The sequence below is a fragment of the Pavona decussata genome, unplaced genomic scaffold (genome assembly GCF_977016875.1).
Source record: "Pavona decussata unplaced genomic scaffold, jaPavDecu1.1 SCAFFOLD_153, whole genome shotgun sequence".
NCBI classification, from domain to species: Eukaryota; Metazoa; Cnidaria; class Anthozoa; order Scleractinia; family Agariciidae; genus Pavona; species Pavona decussata.
In genome coordinates this window covers 689,112-710,000 of record NW_028145565.1, presented here as the reverse complement: position 1 = coordinate 710,000, position 20,889 = coordinate 689,112, and the positions used below count along the sequence as shown (strand labels likewise).

Sequence of the window (20,889 nt, the reverse complement as noted above, 5' to 3'; positions counted from 1 at the left end):
CTTGCAATCAAGTGTGAACTGGTTGATCAGAATCATAAGTGCACGCAGAAGAATCAGCCAATCACATAGCTCATTCTCAATCCCTTTATGCGAGATTTAGGATGCGAAACATGGCAGCCTTCTGCCATTTTGAATGAAAATGAGGCTTCCATTTTGTTGTTAATTCACACTTGGTCAGACTATTCTTTTGATTCTGTCTCTGATTCTGATTCCACTTCCGCAGCTTCCGTCGCCAGTGTGAAGCAGGCCTTAATTAGTGCACCATCTTTGGCAAGGGCTTCACAAGAAACACTGACACTGGGATGGAATATCTGTGGAAACACTCAATAAATTCACCACTTGAGTGATATCAACAGTAAGGCAGTAAGGAATTTATTGAGTTTCCCCTCAGACATCCTTTGGACTGGGAAATTTATAGCTAGCCCACAAAAGGGCAACAGTTAATTAGCAACAGGCTCATCTTCACTCAGGCTTTATACCTTCAGATACATCCCAGATCTTTATGCTTTCGTCAAAAGAACCTGAAGCGACCAGTGTTGTCCTCGAATTGAAACAGCAACAGAAAGCATAGTCTTGGTGACCAAGAAGAGTTTTAACGCAGGTTTTGGAGGAGCAATCCCAAATTCTAACACTAGTGTCATCTGAAGCAGAAACAAGAAATCGGCTTTCTGAATTCCAACACACTTCGGACACTTCCAACTTGTGGCCCTTCAGCGTTGCCTCCAAACTTCCCTCTAAATTCCATATTTTGATTAGTTTATCAGCAGAGGATGAAGCTATTAGTTGCCCGTTCGGACTAAATTTCACACAAGAGACTCCTTTGCGATGAGCTGAAATGGATACTTCTTCCTTAAAATTAAATTTCTGGTTATTTTTGTCTCGTTCATCGCCAGTTGAGGTATTCTTATCCATTGCAGTGATTGCACACAAGTGAAAATGAAAGAGCCGCCATTTTGCTTCCAATAATCATGAATCCCCACCTCACCTGGGAGCGTTCATATTTTACCACATGATATGGAGGCTGCGAGCAAGAAGGCAAGATGGCGGTCGTAGCGACCCAGAGGAGGTTGGACACGGTTCGAAAGGCATTGTTGTTGGTCGCATTAGCGAATCACGAACGCTCATTTATCGTGGTCATGAAATCAATATGGCGGGCTTTTAGGAAGAAGTGAGTATCAATATTAATCATTTAACGTACTTGTTTTTAGCTTTGCGATTTCAACCCCACAGGACACGTTTGAGTTGGTACTGGTCTAGTTGCAGGAAACTTTTCGACTCCAAACTTAATTTCTAAGACAAGTTAGGGCTCGACTTCGGTGCTTCATTGTCGGCCTTTGTTGCGCTTCGTGAAATTTGAGTTGATGTTACATTTTGACAATTTCTCTCCAAACTCAAGCTTCTCAGACTTCAAAATTAATATCCATTCCAAAGAAGGTTAATTTCTTAATAGAAAATGATCAGGCGCCCCTAAGCGCCTCTTTGGTTAGTGAATTATACGATGTTGAAGTAGTTGGATTTTTGCCACTATTTGCCTTTCACGCCATGAAACGTGACGAAGAACCCGCGAATTTTGCATGCAGTCCGCGTAATCTCCTGGTTTAAAAAAATCAAATTTAACTACCGGTTCTTCATTTCACCAGGTAAAATCATGACGAGCAAGCGGCCAGTGGGTAGTCCAACTGAGGAAAAGCTAACCAACTACGAGGAGAATAGATGGAATAATTGGAAGCATTGTTTTGTTGCTTGTACGTGGGCAAACATATCCGTTGGTTTGACGAGAGAAACTTAAAGTTAATTATCACAAGCACAGATCCACAGAAAAATTAATAACTAAAAAGGGGAACCACTTGCGACTTAGTTCCATAAATTAAGAATCAGTTGTGCAGAAATTACATTCTACTTATACTTTTAAACTATATCTTGTATGCTTGTACAACAATTTGCATGCCTGAGCTGTATACAGTCTATGCACTGTATAAATTTCCATATATTCCCATACAAAAAAAATATTTAGTCACTTCAGGCATGTATTTTACATCAAAATTCAAGCATATATGAAATCTCTATTGATGATTTGACTTATTACCTCTGTGCTTATTGTATATTATATTGTAAGTAATTTGTGTTGTTGATAAAAGGGATTGACAGCTGATTTGCAAGATGACCTTCAAAGTAGATGTATGCTAATTTGATCTTAATTGCACTTGACTATTGTCAGTAGCTGAAATCTCTGGTATGCTCTGCAAACTATGTCGAGTCATCGACCTTCCCATTGATGTACAAAATACACTTCGATGTAAACAGGCCCTTAGTTTATGAGTAGGGGGGCATGCCTTGTGAGCAGAGTTCCCCTCCATTTGTATTTCAATATTTCTCCAAATAGATATCCAATAACATAATGATAATGGATATGTTGTAGATTTAAAGTGACTAGTACTTGTAAAGGAGAGGAGGACATCTAGTGTGACTATAATACTGTGCCCCTTTGCCAAGTTATGAATCACATGTGCAATATGTATAGCAGTTTTCATTATTAATGTGATTGTTATTATTAAAATAAAATAAAAACAGATTTGATAGTTGGTAGCCTGTCTTGTTAGTACTGAACTAAAACTCTCCAAGATTAAAGAGAATATTGCCCACAGGTTTTTTGGAGTTTTTCATTAGGCTGGACCACTATAGTAATGGGAAAGGGGGGGGGGGGGGGAACTTTTGTGAAGTCAATATTTTTATATTGTGTGCTATCATAGTTTGTTAGACTATGGAAATGAGATACCTTTTTTGAGCAGCTATTTGTACTTACTCTGAATTTTTATTGTTCATTTGTGATTCCTTACCAACTTACTATTTGGCTTTCACACTCTCTATGTTTGAGGGTACTAATGTACATAATCTCCATAACATTGTTTTGTGTATTGATGTTTGTATTAAAAGGGCTTATTTTCTTTTGAATATATAATTAAAGAGGGAGCATGCACCCAGGCCCTATGCCCCACTGGGGGCTCAAAGGACTAAGAGAGAGAGAGATGCACCCAGGGCCCCTCACCTTGATCAAATACAGTACACTGACTCTTTCATACAAAGTAAGGGTCTGCCCAGTAAAGGAAGGTAGAGTATTTGGCATTGTTTACAAGGTTTTTTGACTTATTTCATTCAAGATCAATTTGATGTTTTCATTTCCCTCATGCAACATGTGATGTAATAAAACAAATTATTATTGAAGAACTTGTTATATCAAACATATTTAGTACTCCTGTGTGGCTAAAATCTATGACTCTTGCAAGCTGAACTTGTGTGAGAGCTTTTTTCCATGTCCCAGTCTCATTGGCAACCAGTATACAGAATGGTTAAACAAAATTCCTATCCAGTATTAAAGGCCGTGAGAATCTTCATTTCCCTACAATCCTTGTTTACTTCATTTTGTATTATAATATTCGGCTATTTCCACCAGAATTGGATTCCAGTAGTTATGAACTCTGAATATTTCAATGCCAGATTTTCGAGCCCGTGATCGTACATTATAATTCAAAAGGTACGATTTCATAGAAGGACGACAGGATTGGTTTTGCAATTGTATGGAAGTGGTAATTGCACTGATTACATGGAGCAGTTTCGGCTGTACCGGCTTTCGATCGATCAATCGCTAGGATCGCCGTGTAAACCCAACGTTTTGAGCGTTAAATTAGTCAGTCGATGTGTGCTAACGGTAACCGGAGAAAACTTATCGAATAAATTGCCGAATTAACCGATTTTCTTCCTTTTTGAAGCGAAAATTTGTCATTCCTTAAGATCCGCACAGCACGAAGGTTTGTTACAACTGACCTCGAACCGACAACTCGTCCCAGCATGCCTTTCGAACCGTGTCCAACCTCCTCTGGTAGCGACCAAACCTCAAACGAGATATTTTACCTGAAAACTTCTTTCATAACGTCTTGTGCAATTTCAAATTTATTTCATTGAAATAGAAATTGTATAAGCTGAGACCTGTGCAAGAAAATTCGTCTTCAAAATGGTAAGATGTTGTTTATTTGTGTCAACGCAATTTGTTGTATGGCAACCGACAACAAAAATAAGCTTAATACCCCACAAACTTGATTTTACTCTCTAAGAAACACCTGATGTCTTGCATCTTTAGAAAAAGTATTTATTTGTATAACTAAAATTCGTTTCTCTGTATTCTATCGGAACTGCACTCCTTTCAGCGCGAGCTTACTGTTCAAGCTTATTTACTTACTGTTAATAATTCAACTGAATCTCACAGATGCTTTCAAGGACCAAGCCGGCCGTCGGGCCTGGCTCTGGAAACACAGTATCATCTGCCAAGGACTCTAAAAAGAAACGAAAATTACCCAAACTGGAAGATTTCTTGCAGATGAGGGACTACACTGGGGCTAGCACTCTGCTAGAGGTATTTTCAAGATAGCTATATGTACATGTATAACATTGTAGACATATCCAAAGATTATACGGACAACCGTTTTATTGTAGACAGCAACAAATATTGTCGTAGACAACTTGTTATATACCATCTCAATGTGGTTTAACACCTGCTTATTGTAGACTGACATGAAAGAAATTGTTCATTTGCAGTTCTAGTAGTGGATCTAGAGGAAGGGTGCAGGAAGGAGCCCAACCTGTCAAAAAATTAGATGATACTGGAAAAAAATTAGCTGCCCAGAGTAGCTTCTTGGGTGTCTCAGGATACTGGGCTCCTGTTTAGTAATGGTCCTTGTGGGTCCTATTTTTGGAAGAAATACTTGGCCTTCAATATAGTGCAGGCAGAAATATTTTCCAGTTATGAAATGTTTTCAACCCAGCCCTATTTATGCTTCCCCCCCCCCCCCCCCCCGCCCCCCCACCAAATCTTCTAGCTGAATTTCTACTGGGTCTGCCACTTCCATTATGTCGACCTGCCAGTTATTACAAAAATTTCACTTGATTTTATTTAGATCACCTACAGTATGAAGAACCAATTTAGTTTGACAAGTTTTTATGTTGCTGTACATGTTGTGAACGTTTCACATTCTTCTGGAGAGACCAGCATTCATCTACATCAACTACAGTGTGAAGTTTGACAGTCACTGTTTTTCATCAACAGTTTCCAATTTTATAGATGAATGCTAATTGTTGTCAAGGAATAAAGCTCCGCCAAGTAAATCAGCAGTAACTTTAAGGCCACAAGTAAGGTTTGATGGCGCTGAGTTTGTAGTTGACAAGACAGTCTATCCTGCTATACAAATGTTTGGTTTTATCAACAAGGTTGATGCAGTAAGATAATTTGGCCACAGTAAAGAGATTTAAGTGCTGACATTTTGAGCGTTAGCCCTTTGTTAGAGTGAATCACTAAATATACGCTCAAAACATCAGCAATCGAATCTCTTTACGGTGGCCAAATTACTTTTATCAGCTCTGTTGATAAAACCAAACATTCGTTTCTACTCCCCACTGACCTAGCACCACAGTTTCTTTAGAAACCAACCCTCTCAATCTTGCTATAGGTTTATTGTTAAATCTGTTTCAGTTTAACCGGAATACTGGAAAGGCCAGTGAGGAGACAAATCTTTGGATTGCATACACAGCTTTCCATCTGGGAGATTACAAGAAAAGCATGGAGGTACATAATACACTGTTACTGAATAGTATGCATGGCATGTGCATGCATGGTGAAACACTCACTATTATTCATTGTACATGTGTCATGCCAGCCCAGCTCTATTAATAAGTGCTTGGTTTTATCAACAGAGTTGAAAAGATAATAATAAGGAAGGTTTTTTTTTTATTACAATCATGTACACTTTGAATTGACATTTTGACAACTTCCAAATGGCTTCAATTTTGTCTCGCCAAACAAATGCATCAACTGTGGGAGGCGACTAATCAAATTCCATGTTTTCTTTCTGAGAGGAATTTGACTGTTCCTGTAAGTTGTTGCATTTTCAATTAGCCAGTTGGATCAGAAAAGATGTGAAAAGTTGTCCAATAATTGGGCATATTTTATCGACATTATTAACATAATTTCCCAAAGGATGAAATAAGTATTTTTTTTAATCTAGGAATACTTGGCATTGACAAAAAGTGAAGCTTGTCATCCAGATGTTTGGGTTAATTTAGCTTGCTGCTATTTCTTTCTTGGAATGTACAAGGAAGGTGATGAGGTGGCTCAAAAAGGTACAGTTTTAGTGTTATTTGTTTTGTTTCCGGGCCTATGAGTACATGTATGGTTTTGCTTATGGTAGTTGTATTGAATATATATTCAGTTGAAAATTGACTCCATAGTCATTAAAATAAACTAGCTGCTTCAGGCTGAAGAAGTGTTTCATCAATTCTTATCTCAAATATCCTATGTAATGTGTATGTTGTAGTTCAAATTTACCCTTTGTTTGAATTTTATCCTCCTATTGTTCTTGGGTATGGTAATGGTGATAATGAGTTTGAAACAATGGAAAATAAAATTGAAACCAAGGATCAAATTGAACCACAACACATACACCAGTGTAATACTGTATCTTCTGCTGAAGGTAAAGTTTAATTGTAAGTGTAGAATGGGCATCATTACTGTGTCCCAAGTGCCGAGCCTGGTTCTAAAACCCCAGAGCCCCAAGATGAAAGGCATTCCTCAGGCAGCCTAGTCACCTAACCTATCCACGATGCCCCTGTATGATATTGGCATGAACCTGACCAATAATCATGTAGAACAATAAAAAAGAAACTGATAACGGAAGACACTAAATGCTGACTGCAGAATATGTGTAACTAAACTGATCCAACAATCTGCTTGAACTATTACAAGAAAGGCTAAGTGTAAAACAGGATGAGATTAAATCTGACTGTACACTGCATGCTAAAAACTTAGTGTGGAATTGTGTAGCTTTTACTTAATAAACAAATATAATTATTTTGTTTTCAGGTCCAAAGAGTAGACTACAAAACAGATTGTTGTTTCACCTCTCACACAAGGTAACTTATGGAATCTCCTGCGGGTTGAAGCATGATATTTGGCGTAAATGAGGCAGAACTAAGACACCTTAATGTTCCTTCTTTTGATGTTTTTCGTATTGTATTCAACAGTTCAATGATGAGAAGAAGCTGATGAACTATCATCAGGCTTTACAGGACATTATTGAAGACCAGGTAGATGCAACATACTTAGTTTGTTTAATTTCACGCCCGCGGAGGGCATACAGAAACTGCGTTTAGAGATAATAATGTCTGAAATCACAAAATAGAAATTATCGAACCAAAGTGGAAAATGGCCTAAGTCACAATACCATAACAAACCCCATACCCCCTCCATACACTGCTATTTTTTGTAAAATAAATGTTCTCATTCTGTTAACTATCAGGGAAGCTTTGCCAATCTACATACATCGTAGCTAGGAGCTAGTAATTTGAAAAACAAAATAAATATTAGATAAATACCCACTGCAGTCCACATCTTTGTGGCTGGCATCAAAGTTTAGCTCACATGTTATGTGTAACATTTCACCATACTACCAATGTTAGTATAAACAAGCTACATATAGATAGTATCTGTTGGTGTTTAATAACAAAAGCTCTTTTGGGATAGGCTGTAAACTGCATTCAACCAACTGATAACAAGAGAGGATTAAGCCTGACTTGTGAAGTCTTGTTTTGTCACATAATTTTTGTGAAATCCAGTCCTCAAATGACAGCTGCAGACTATAGCCAAGCAAAAATTGCAACTTTGTTCCCAAGGTGTCTCCTCTTCCTGTCCCCCAGAGTGAGAGAGAAGGGGGACGAGAAGGGGAGACACCCTGGGAACGAGTTTGGCAAAAATTGGTCTGAAAACCAGTTGCATTGGACTCTGTATGCCCAATTCTTTGACTAAAATTTTACTCTATATTTTGCACTTTAATGACACTTTTTGATCTGAATCTTACAAGCAAAAAAACAAGGTGAAGAAAACAAAGAAAAGAAGTATCATCTTGTACATTTAGTTTTCTAATTATTATTATAACCATTGATATTGGAAAATTTTCTCATTTAACAGTTGAGCTTGGCGTCTATACACTACTTGAGGAGTCACTACCAAGAGGCTATTGATATCTACAAGAGAATTCTCCTGGACAACAGGTGCTAATGTTTTTACTTTATTTTTAAATAACTTCATTAACTGATCTTGTGTAATCTTTATTGATAAACACCATCCTCTGTGTTTCTGTTATCTGTTTAAATGTAGGGAGTTTCAGGGCTCAAAATAATTTCCGGAGAGTCTCCGGACACGATGACCGGCCCAATTCATTATAGCTTGGTCACGTACCGTTTCTGGCCGGTCAAATTATATAAAATAAATAACTCTTAAAACAGGGGCCCATGAACCAAAACTGGCGTTATACAATTCCAAAAATAAATAAGTAAATGCACAGTAAATGCCTCCAAATATAATGATTTCTGGTGTAGGTATCACGGTGTGAGATCTTGAACCTAAAACTCCGCCAGTAATCCATGTTTATACTCCTCATTACAAGAGATTCATCGAGAAAAGCTTAGTAACCAGGCATTTTAACTTGGGTGTGCCGGAATCGGAAGACACATCAAGTGTTCAAGAAATATGGTAAAATTTGAAAGTCTGGAAATGTTATTTATTGACAACTGCCAAGAAATTTCTCAGGAAAGTTATAAAATATCTCCCTTTAAGCAACACAAACATCTCAAGCTTTTGTGTGTGGCACACAACCGAGAAGCTCTTTCCGTACATTGTGTTGTTGAGCTGTTGAAGTACACTAACAGTAAAGTACTTTTAGATATTCGAGGGCATTATTTCACACAAGAAGACTTTGATTATATCACTCGGTAACATTACAATGCACAGGATAGAATCAAAGAAGTTGGCGATTATCAACGTATGATCACATGCCTGCTGCGCGTGTTCCCGTGACGTGACGTACTGTACACACATCCGGCTTTTATTTAACTCGCAAATCTTTAGATATATAATTTATAGTTTTCTGTAACATGCTCCATGACAATCACAACCAGTTTTTGCTTGAATGTTTTTCATTTTGTGTTATCTCTATAGGCCAATAATATCTGGCAAACGTTAAAATGTTTGTACATTGATTCAGGTTCACGGATGTTTATCATTGTATAACCTTTTATGTTTATATCACACACGCCAAAGATAAACACACAGATAAACTTGCGAAGATTGGAATAACTATTGGTTTTATAAAGTATAGTTCCTTTGCTTTTGTACTTTGATTATACTTATTCTGGGCTGAGGAATTACTTTATATGCAGGGAGAAATGCAAAACTTGAAAATTAACTAATAAAAGTGAATTAGAAAATAAATTACTTTTAACTTTGTGACCGGAAGTGCTTGAACCCCGATGTCTGTTTTCAATGCCCGGATTGTAAACAACGGTTCTTGTTGCATTTCACCCAGAATTTCAGATCAAAGTTCCGCAAATGACAATACACAACGACTTGTTACAACAAACAACTGAACAACATGGAAATTTTAATTTATTTCATTTTCAAAACAATCAAATGTGACCGGTCAACATGACCGGCAAGACGAAAGGTTGATTGGTCAACTCCCAAATCAGTCCGGACATTGTCCGTTGACCGGCCGTTATTTCGAGCCCTGAGTTTAGTCATTGTTTTATGTTTATCCATTGCAGGGATTATCTGGCATTAAATGTGTATGTTGCACTGTGTTATTACAAACTGGACTATTATGATGTCTCCCAGGCAAGTAGTCAGTTCAGTGTAAATGATGAACGTGTACATGATATGACAGTAATCTTTTAGAAATATTTACATTGTAACACAAATTTTAATTAAAGGATTAAAAATGATGTGATTATAATTATCTAATGAGCTAAATTAATTACTACTTTGTGTTTTTAATGCAGGAAGTCCTTGCAGTCTATTTGCAACATTATCCTGACAGGTAAATTGAGCTTCAAGTGTTAAAAATAAATAAGATAAAGACAAAAGTGAAATTTGGTTATCCTGCTAAGATTCAATATTATAATTCTTTCTTTATAATCTATAAAATAATTATCTATTCGTGTCAATTGGGCTTTGTGTTGAATTCTAAACTCTTAACTATTAAGGGTAATTTTACTTGTAGTATTGTATTTTAACTGATCTTTTTGGTGTTATTCACAGTGCAATTGCTGTTAACTTAAAAGCTTGCAACCACTTTAGGTTGTATAATGGAAAAGCAGCTGAGGTGAGAGAAAAAACATGAAAGTTTTGATGAACTACAAAATAATAATTATTGTAATAATATTATTATATGAGGTTCAAAAAATTATTTTGATAGGACACTCATGCAGACATGCAAGTCCCTTTGGCTTAATTTAGGTAAAGCTCGTGGAGACCACAAGATTTGAATATTTTTTTAACAAAATTAAAATGGAAGTGCAAGCTTGTGTGATGTAGCTTAAAGTGACAATGTCAGAAATACCACGCAAATGTTCGTAGAATTCACTGGTAGAGTCAGATTGCTGTATGCTTGGGGTTGTTTGGGTCCACAAGGGGACATAGCCAGTCATAAACTCAAGAAAATACATTTGAAATCTGACTAGCTGGTCGTCTTCATTGCAGTTCTGATAAGCCAACTGCTGTTGACAGGTATACAGAGGTCCTCCCTGTCTGGTCATTATTTGTATTCCTTACTGTAGGTCTCATTCCATGTATGCCCAGGATGAGTCAGTGATGTCTCATAATATTTAATCTTGCTTTCCCTCCTCAGGCTGAGCTTAAAACACTGCAGGAGACAGCCAGTCCATCATTCAGCTTTGCTAACGATCTCATCAAGCACAATCTGGTAAGTGGCAAATGTGCAGTTCCAGAAAAATTAATATCCATACCCACCCCAGAGAAGGTTTCCAAAGCCAAAACGTTCAAAGAAAAGTATGAAGTTAAACTGGAATTTCCACAAGGGTGGGAGGGTACAAATCTAAAATGCTTCTGCGGGAGGGGTATGGATATTTTGTGTGTGGAACAAAATATTATTATAATTGTTATATTTATCTGAACAATCAATGGCCTGAATCTTCTGTCATACCAACTGTAAGCTGATCAATCTTATCTACAGGTCCTATCTAATTTAAGGAATTACTGGTAAAGAGAAAGATTTACAGTATTTTTTTGTGTTCCATAATCCAGTGCAAACCACAAATTTTAAACTTTTGTGCACAAGAGGTAACTCTTACTGGGAAATTGCAGGTGGTGTTCCGAGGCGGGGAAGGAGCTTTGCAAGTTTTACCTCCACTGGTTGATGTCATTCCAGAAGCTCGTCTGAACTTGGTGAGTGATTTCCACTGGATCCTGACATTATCTGGAGTGATTTAAGTCAGTAAAATCAACAAATATTAACAGTACAATATTCCTTTGTTTTTTCTTTGCAGGTTATTTATTACCTAAGACAAGGTAAGCAAAGAGGAGCTTTTCTTATGAGAATTTTACATTCTCCTTGGTTGCTGTCAAGTAATATATATACTGTAAGTGAGTGGAAGATATATCAGCTGCTAATCCTGCTGTTTATTTCATTTGCTTTGTAGATGATGTTGTGGAAGCATATAATCTGATCAAAGATCTGGAACCTACAACTCCTCAGGTAACAACTTAACCCTGTAATAAAAAATATTTGTGGCACAGGTACAATAGGAAGTATTGTGAAAAACTAATCAATCAAAAGTGCAAAAAATGCAGTGTATTTTAAAGTATGATAAACCAGTGTAGGCACAGTTGGTTTTGTATTGATTTAATATTTATGTATTACAATGCTTACATGTAAATATATGTTTTATACATTCACATTCATTTTTACAATGCGTTCTGACAAACAAGAGAAAACAACTTAGGAAACCAGTACGGTGAAGGAGGTTTGGAAATGTGATTTTAAATCGATCAAAAAATTTGTGAACTTTTGCTTTAAATTTCTCCTAGAATTGGTTTGAGAAGCTATATTTAAAAAACACCTCAAAGTTGGTAAAAAAAAAAAGCTGGCTCCACCTCGTTTTGTTTATTTGTTGTTGTTTTTTTCAACTCATTGCTCAGTGTTTAGAAATTGGTAGAAACGCTTATCCTTGTGTTTGATATTGTTATTACTTCATTCCACTACAGGAGTACATCCTAAAGGGTGTGGTTAATGCTGCCTTAGGACAGGAACAGGGCTCTGTAAGTTGATTTGTTGTGTTTGTTTGCCCTGTTTAATTGATGAGTCATAATCTGTTTCAATGGAAAGTTGGAACAGAGTCTACATGACAAAAAGTCTTAATGACTATCTGGTAGTTTATTATGTCTTTTTGCAGCTGTTAAAGATCTTGACTAGAGTTCATTTCTTGTGGCTAAGGCATAATTTTAGATAGCTTTCAACCTTAACCTGTCTTAACATGTCATCCTTTACATGCCTTGACTGGTCTATTCCAAGCTCTCAAATTGTGGGTACGGTGAAAGACTAGCATCAAAAAGTGAACTTGTAAATTAACCCTTTAACCTCTAATATCAAAGAATAAATTCTTCTATTTGTCCCCATACTTTTCTTGTAAAAGTACTGGGGATAAGGTATTGAAATATAGAGAAAATGTACCTTGGGTTATCGTAGCCTTAATTGTCATGACCTCATGGGTTGAATAAGCATTGATATCATAAGGAAAAATCTGATGCGAAAAGCCCAAAAAACATGCGCGTTTAACCCTTTTATATTTGAGCCTTTTGCCACATGTTAGAGCCTAGAACACCCTACTGAAGGCAACACTCTGAGCTGTACAATATAATTATGCCAAGGAGCACTCCATGGACAGTAGCTGGGTGGTTGAAATTGTGTGACCAAGACATGTTTGATTTCAATTTTTAGAGAGAACACTTGAAGATTGCTCAGCAGTACTTTCAGTTGGTGGGTGGTTCAGCCAGTGAGTGTGGTAAGTGCAGTTTCTTTTTCTGTTTTGTCTCTTACTTTACCAGGTTTCAGCAGCCCCAGGTTTTTAACAAACTTTCCAAGCCACCTACATTTTGAGAAAAACACTCAGACTTTTGTACACTCACTGGCAGCCGACTACTAAAATACCTTTTGTTTTGTTTTTCAAATTGTAACTTTGGCTAGTTTTTATTTTCCTGTCCATTAAAGAAACAAAAAGCAGCTGAGGTAAACATTGTTTTTTCTTTGTTTGTGTAACGACACCCGTCATGGTCCATAGACAAGGATCTCAAGAACGAGATTGAGTATGAGTACGACTTTTCAAATCTAGCAGGCTCGTAGCTAAGGTTTCGATAGGGGTGTTCGTTGAGGGGGGGGGGGGGGGGGGTCCGAGGGCATGCTCCCCCGGAAATTTTTGAAAATCTAGGTTCCCAGAAACCACATTTCCTGCATTTTGAGACCCATTTTATGCAAATCACAACTTTGTTTTACAGCTTTTTAAGCTATATACATCATTTCGACGGCATAATTGTTTCAACTTAAACATGTACATTCCGCGCCCTGTCAAGTTCTGATAGCTATTCGATCTGCTGATAGTCATACATTAAGCTGGTAAACTGCATCATTAGCGGGCCTTCGATCAAATTGACTATCTCGTCAAGATTAAAAGGCATATCATATTTGATATGCATTAGAGCCAGGGCGGACAGCCTACTCTCTCCCATGGTACACCTCATGTAGTTGTTCAAACTCCTCATTGTGCTTATGGAACGTTAACATTCACAAGTGGTGACTGGAAGGGTGGCAGCAATTTTTAGGAGCATGTACAGGTTGGGGAAGTCGTTGGGGTCAAAACCGTAAAAAGGCCTATTGTACTTAAAGCAGGCGGATGATTCAAAAACTGAAATGATGCCTTTCAATTTTATTACACTGACAACGGACATCTGTTCAACGGTGTGCCAAAGCCACGAGGTTAAGGAAAGACACGATCATGTATACAAGACGAAAGTCAACTAGGCTATTTTTTGAATATTGAAAATAAACAAAAACGTGTATCGTTGACTTACCGCTTTTGTGGTGGGAATTCTCAGACGAACTTGTACGTAATTGCGCGTGAAACTCAACAAGGCTTGAACTATTAAAAAGTGAATCTCCTTTCAGAACAATGCCGCATTCAGAGAACAAAACGTATCGCAAAGCATGCTTTTCTATGGCTTTTTCGGGCGGATGCAGTTTTACCGCAAAAATGAGACGTCATTAAAATTTTGAATCTTTAAGGGTTCTTGACAATTTTTATTTTTACTAGGGATAAGACATAAGGCCTAAAAAACGGGTTTATATCTCTATTTTTCTTTGGTTGATGTATTTCGACCACAGGAACTTTATTTAAAAGTTTTTCTTCCGTCATTATTGATCTTCAAAGGGGGTTCGTTCGAACCCCTCGAACCCCCCCTCCTACGCGCCTGTCTAGTTTGCGTGGTTTAGATAACCGCTTGTCACACTAATTTTGTATCTAGGGCCTCCTTATCTGCTGATAAACAAACAGAAGGAGAGAGAGTTCTGGGGATGTGACTGATTTGAAATTTGAAAGTTGTACTCGTACTCAATCTCGTACTCGTATTCTGATCTGAAGGTCCTACTTTTTTTGGAACTACCGTATGTGTCTTAAAGTTCAGTATGATCCTTTAAAGCTCAACAGAGTTCTTAAGCTTGGTGTATTCGTTCTGTTGTAGATACCATCCCAGGAAGGCAATGCATGGCGTCCTGTTTTTTCCTTTTGAAACAATTTGAAGACGTTCTTATTTATCTCAACTCGATAAAGGTAAAATTTACAGCAAGCCATTTCTGCATCTTAATTCTGATAGCTCCATTGAATAATGTTGTTGATTGCTCTTTAATTGTAGAGTTACTTTTACAATGATGACACGTTTAATTTCAACTACGCCCAAGCCAAGGCCGCGGTTGGAAATTTCAAAGAAGCCGAAGAGGTTAGTCCTTAAGGTTTATTTTACGTGGCAATACTTTTCCGTTTCCCCAAGAATGAGTCAGTCTGATGTTTTATTACTGCCTAGATCTGTATGATTTAGTTCTCTTCTTCTCACTTCAATATGAAACTTCAAATAGACATGCAATATTTTTTGTGATTGTAGTAACAGCGTCATTTCTTTTCTTTACTTTTTTGTTTTTCAGATATTTTTACTTATTCAGTCGGAGAAGATCAAGAATGACTATACATACCTGAGCTGGCTGGCACGATGCTGTAAGTGATTACTAAATAGCTTGGTCAGTCATAAGACAGTTACTCTAAAGCAAGTTTCTGGCAGGTTACTCAAGCAAGTGTCTTACCTTGCTGTTTGTCTTTCACACGAGGCATTCGCGCAAATCTCAAACAAGAGAACTGGCTTGAGCCTTCTTAAGAATCAACTTCTTCAACAGTAAAAATAACGAATTTTTTACTTGGTTCATTTTGTTTTACAGACATCATGAATCACAAGCCCCGACTTGCGTGGGAATTGTACTTGAAGATGGAGACGTCCGGTGAATCATTTAGTCTGCTACAGCTTATTGCTAATGACTGTTACAAGGTAGGTTTTGACCTCCAAAGCAGGCGACCAGCTATTTTTGTCTTCACATTCCTCCTTTTTCCTCGCACACCTTCAAATGCCTCAGCGTAGATATTGAGTATGACAAGAGGACAGTTTCACATCATTCAGAGCTCAAACAAACGAAGAAAAGTCCCTCTTTTCACTCCAGAAGCAAGATGAAAGTCGTCCACCGTTCAGACTCACCTCTTGTACGCTCACTTTTCTCACTTCTCACTTATATTATATTTTAAACAAATCCAGAACACGGTATTCTCAAACAACACATCAAATGTAGGAATCGGTGGACTTGATACTGTCCCGAAGAAAATACGTCTGTTACTAAATATAAGATCCCCACTTAGATAGATAGATACCCACCCTTTACCTCAAGTTTTGTCGCCCTGAATTTCTTGCAAAGTTTCCTTCCAAATTTCACTAGAGGTCATTGCAATTTAAGGTTTCTCACTGCTAAGATGAAATGAAGCCGTCAAATTTGGAATCCCGATATAACGAAGTGCCCGAGGAGGCAGGGAAATGTTATATCGGGGGTTTGCCCGTTTCGTTATACGTTCTAACTTATTTTTGGGAAAACGGCCAAAAACTTGAGTCGCGTGATGACATTTCTTCCTCGTATCATGGTAGATTTTGAGTTTTAGCCCTTGGATTGTGGTCGGGATTACGGGAGCTCGTTATATAGGGGTTTTGTTCCATACATTTTGCTATAACTTTGGTTGGGCTGAATGACATCGTTCGTTATACCGGGAACACAGGTGTTGCCATTTTTTATGCTTTTTTTTTTTTCTTTTGACGATAGGTGCGCGCTACGTTAGGGATTGCGCATGCGCCGCAGTTATGTATACGCAGTTTTAACTCTGCAGTGTTTGTTGTTTCACAGATGGGTCAGTTCTATTATGCTGCTAAAGCGTTTGATGTCCTGGAGAGACTGGACCCTAACCCGGAGTACTGGGAAGGAAAACGAGGATCGTGTGTTGGAATCTTTCAGCAAATCATTGCTGGACATGAACCAAGGTAACACATACTTGATCAAATTACTTGTAAACCTAGCAAATAGAACCTACAATCTTCGAGAAAACTAGTTAAAAAAAACCCGAGGAATTGAAGAAACACAGACAGGATAGTAGTTCGCTCACTCACCTTCTCACTCAATGTTGCAATGTTGTTTTGAAGGTCGCACGATTTACCCAGGCTCTTTTCAGCGATGGGGCAACATTGATTGGGAGGGGAGGGAGGGGGAGGGAGCGGGGTGAATTATTAGAGAGGGTGAGAAGGACGTTTACGGCAAACGGCAAACGTTAGATATGACCACATGACCATGTTTATCCTATATTTGCCGCTTGCTGTTTTCAGTTTCTCTGTCAAATCGAGTAGTTTTGCGTTAGCATCAGAATAAGTTTGCACTATTCTCATCTTTGAACTCTTTATTTCAAGAAAACGTGAACGCAAATCTTGCGTTTGCCGTGAATGCGATTCTTAGTCTCTCTTTTGACGGTGAAACCTCTTAGTAGTTTTGTCAGAAGTCCGACCGGCGTTCGCGAGGTCATGGACTCAGCTCGCCTTACTTGGCGAGTTTTTCCTTCTTACGGGCGCTGCGACATAAGGATCTTCACGTTTTGGGGGTCAAAATATTAATATTAGAGAGATTTAGCATCGCGTTTACGTGAAACGGCAAACGTCATAATGCCGTTTCACGTAGAACAGCGTGAAACTTTTGGCTTTAGCTGGAATTTTACGAGTTTCGATGAAGCTCATTCGTGACGTACTGTGGTGAGTTCATGAAGAAAAGTGCGGTAAAGAGTGAGTTATGAAGGATTTTTAAACATGAAACTTAATTTGCCCTAGTATGACTTGCCGGAAAAATGATTGAGGTATTCGTTTTCAACAATTAACTACTTATATGTATAAGAAAAAAAGGAAGAAATACTTACGTAGTTCTCACGTAGACGACAACGCGAAAGAACCTGCTTTCACGTAGAAACGGCAACCGCCAAACGGCAAACGCGAAAAATGGCGGGGAAATCGTGGTCACGTGGTCATTTTTGCCGTACGCGTTTCACGTATACGTGATGCTAAATCTCTCTAATACCCACTTCTTTATCAACACAAAATTATCCCGGAACACCACGAGGAAAATATCAAGTTATTTTCTTTTAGGGAGATTAAACCATCTTCAGTTTTGTGTTTTGCTTTGCTTTTTAGCAATATTTTTACCCAAGATACACGGGGAGTGGAGAACTTCATAACGACGGAGTTCTAGCACAGTAATTTTAAACCAAATTCAACCGGCAGTACTTTTGGTCTCCTTTTAATCCGATTGCTCTTGAGCTAATACTAACATATCTCCGTTATTAGCAAACTGAATGCAGTCTACGTAATCGTGACGTATTGAAGAGCGTTCGTTTGTACTTATTAGAGACATTTAGCACCAGGGTTTTTTCGTTAACGGCAAACCGAAAACGGCAGTTTCAGGTTAGGCGATGGCTTCTACCGCTTTAGCTACACCGATCACTTGAAGTGGCCGCCATATTGAATTTGCGAACAGCAGCAGTGCTGTTTTTCATACAGCAACAAAAAGCTCCATGTTCGCTCTTTCGCGTTAGTTTACACCTAAACATCAACATAAAGACTTGCTACATACAAATCTGACACTTAAACGTTTCAAAAAATTGATAAGTACGATCCGACTCAAATCGCTGAGGTAAATGACTTATACGTGAAAACCTACCTCTCCACGTTGAAAACCGCAAACGTAACGGTCAGAGCCTTGTCACGTGATCTCTAGCCGTTCGCCGTCTGAGGTTTTTGCCGAAAAGCCTGGTGCTAAATGTCTCTATTCTCTGAATAATAGAAACTCCCCTATTCCTCCCTCCGAAGGGTCATAATTAGTGTCCATAGTCAACACTGCATCCTCCTAGCAATATAAACATGTTGATGAACGTTTGTCTAATTTATTACAGGGAAACGCTGAGGGAGGTATTGCAAATTCTTCGAAACACAGGAAATCCTCAAGTTGAGTACATCATTCGAACGATGAAGAAATGGGCCAAGGAAAACAGAATACCTGTTTCTTAATCCTGCTAGCAGACTCTGTTACATGTACATTGTCCATTCTCATAATATATTGTTACAATCTGTAGCTTCTCTCCTGTAACTTAAGGTTTTTGTTTTGGTCGAGTAATACGCGCGTTTAAAGTGTTAAAGAAGGCTGGAGTACTTGTAGCGCTTGTCAGTGGCCTTGTCTACAAACAAGTGAAAACGCTCAAATGGTGCTATATTTCCAGTTCAGTAATCTCTGTAAGTATATTTAAAGAAAGCAGAAAAGAAATTCTCAGTAGATAGCCTTGATGCGCTGTTACAGAAGCGGACTAGAAGTTCTGCGGTACAGTTTTCTCTTGGTGAATTGTTTACTACGAACGTAGACTTGAAGCGTGTTTTTTCGGCGGAAATGCGTTGTTTTCCGATCAGGATTTGTAAATATTAAACTGTGTATTAACATGTTGGAAGACTGGCGTCATCTTTGGGACTCATTTAAGAAGGTGTTGTGAAGTAATCTGTTTTAATAGTAATGCCTCTTGCTCTAGGTGGACTATTAAAATGAACGCATTTTTGTACAATGATTCTGAGGCCCGGGGAGTTTGTGATCCGCGCGCTTTTTAGTTTCACGTGAGATGCGAAACACAACACAAGTAATTTATATTTTTTGGGTTTTTCAATATTCTGCTCCAATTGTGTTTAAAAAAATGCAGTATTCTGTCGATAGACTGTGCACTGTCGCAGGTGACGAAATATGCCGGCCGAATTTATCCAAACTGCAATAATTATTTTTACCACAAGTCGTTCGACATTATTACTTTTGTCCAAGTGTGCATGTAATTTGTTTCTTATGGATCGCGCAATCCCACACTTGCGCTGTACGTGTGAGTAAGAGGTTACGGTCTTAGATGTGTTACATGGAGTGTCGAAAACGCAAACTGCAGACTACAGCGAAAAAGTGTTAAACTATGAAACCGAACTCATCAAACACTTGAGGGTTAAGATGCAGCATTTGTTTTGTTTGTTAATAGCAGCTTTTATATTTAAACAATTTTAATCTTATTTTGCCGTTGATTACAAAAGCCGGTTTGGTTAGAAACAGTGTAATGATTTATCTCACCTCAGGAGAGTTCCTAACTAGTTGGCGCAGAGTCTGCATTTCATACCGGCAGATTATTAACCGTAAACCTTCAAAGGACTTGGGTGCTTCATTTCTTCCGAGGACTCGATCCATACTGAAAGACTAACCTAACAGCTTGAAGCAGCTGCCCATACGATTCATCGGCTTATATTTCTGAGCGCTTTTATCAGACGGATTCTAATTCTAGTGTCCGAGGACGGGGGCTATTATTTGGTAGGTGTGGCTTGATATTCTGGGAAGGGGATGCGCATTGATTCGAAAATAACTATCGTATCAAACACCTAACACTTTACTTGACTTGACTTGACTTTTTGCATGATCAGCCTTCAAAACAAGATTAACTGCATTTTCACTGTCCACAACGATACGTTTTACAATTCAATACACCAAAAATTTGAACTCAATCCACCCACAATACAGTTCAGTCCTCCTACATATATTATTCAGTTAATTTGAATGTTCGCATTTATTCAGAAAAAAAGCGAGACTGGGGACTCTTCACACTTGTCCCAGCTGCACCTGTTACGATCGGAAGGTAACTCAAAATACCAGGCTCAGAAAAGATACATAGTTTATCAATCAGTCTTTGTCTTGCCATGAGGGACCGGCTGGGTCTGGGGACGACAATGACAGTCAGCCGAGGTCAGGATCAGTCATTCCGAACCACTTGTCAAAACACGCATTAGGAAGGCCTTCTGTAGTCATATAAACGGCATTATAGACAATTTTCCCTTGAAGCTTCTCAGCCAGCTCCATGGAGTTCTGTTGTAGAGCATCGATGCACACAACTGGAGGTGGATCATTCTGTTGAAGAAGCTCTTCAAACAATGATTTTAATAATTTCTCTGCAATAAAGTCGGAATCTGCGAACAGCGGCCCTATCTTGCATCCATGCTCTTTGAGAAATGCTGCCCTGGCAACAACATATCCCACGATAGAGCCTTCCTCGTCGATGGCTACATGTGCGTGACTACTCCGCGCTCGAACCCATTTCATCAAGAATGCGTGACGAGAAAAACCAAATACACTGCTGTCGTACGCAAGTAACGCTTTCTCGTCAACTTGATCAACCGAACTTATACGCACGGGTGCCTTTCGCGAACTTTCAGAGAAACAATGAAGGGCGGCTGGAAGATGAAAGTCGAAGCGTACCACGTTAAAACATCCACGAAAACCTCTTTTCTCGTACATTTTCTCGAGATATGGCGCGGCTATC

General features: G+C 38.4%; 2 protein-coding genes across 2 annotated transcripts in view; one reads left to right on the top strand and one right to left on the bottom strand.

Annotated features, from left to right (window-relative positions):
• Positions 1–986, bottom strand: part of LOC146466159 (uncharacterized) — a 2,452-nt gene extending 1,466 nt beyond the window's left edge. Inside the window, exon 1 of the mRNA XM_085127690.1 lies at positions 480–986. Coding sequence (XP_084983816.1) covers positions 480–912 — 433 coding nt within the window. The 5' untranslated portion in view covers positions 913–986. The remainder of the gene's footprint in view (positions 1–479) is intronic.
• A 2,894-nt stretch (positions 987–3,880) lies between these two features.
• On the top strand, positions 3,881–18,997 carry LOC146466158 (intraflagellar transport protein 56-like). Its single transcript, XM_085127734.1, has 22 exons — positions 3,881–4,012; positions 4,262–4,408; positions 5,522–5,614; positions 6,054–6,168; positions 6,908–6,957; positions 7,069–7,131; positions 8,012–8,094; positions 9,646–9,715; positions 9,880–9,917; positions 10,139–10,202; positions 10,728–10,802; positions 11,204–11,284; positions 11,386–11,407; positions 11,539–11,594; positions 12,104–12,157; positions 12,837–12,900; positions 14,630–14,718; positions 14,801–14,884; positions 15,087–15,156; positions 15,375–15,481; positions 16,377–16,510; positions 18,457–18,997. The coding sequence occupies exons 1-22, from the start codon at positions 4,010–4,012 to the stop codon at positions 18,569–18,571; spliced, it is 1,677 nt and encodes a 558-aa protein (XP_084983860.1). The 5' UTR covers positions 3,881–4,009; the 3' UTR covers positions 18,572–18,997.
• Positions 18,998–20,889: the final 1,892 nt, after the last annotated feature.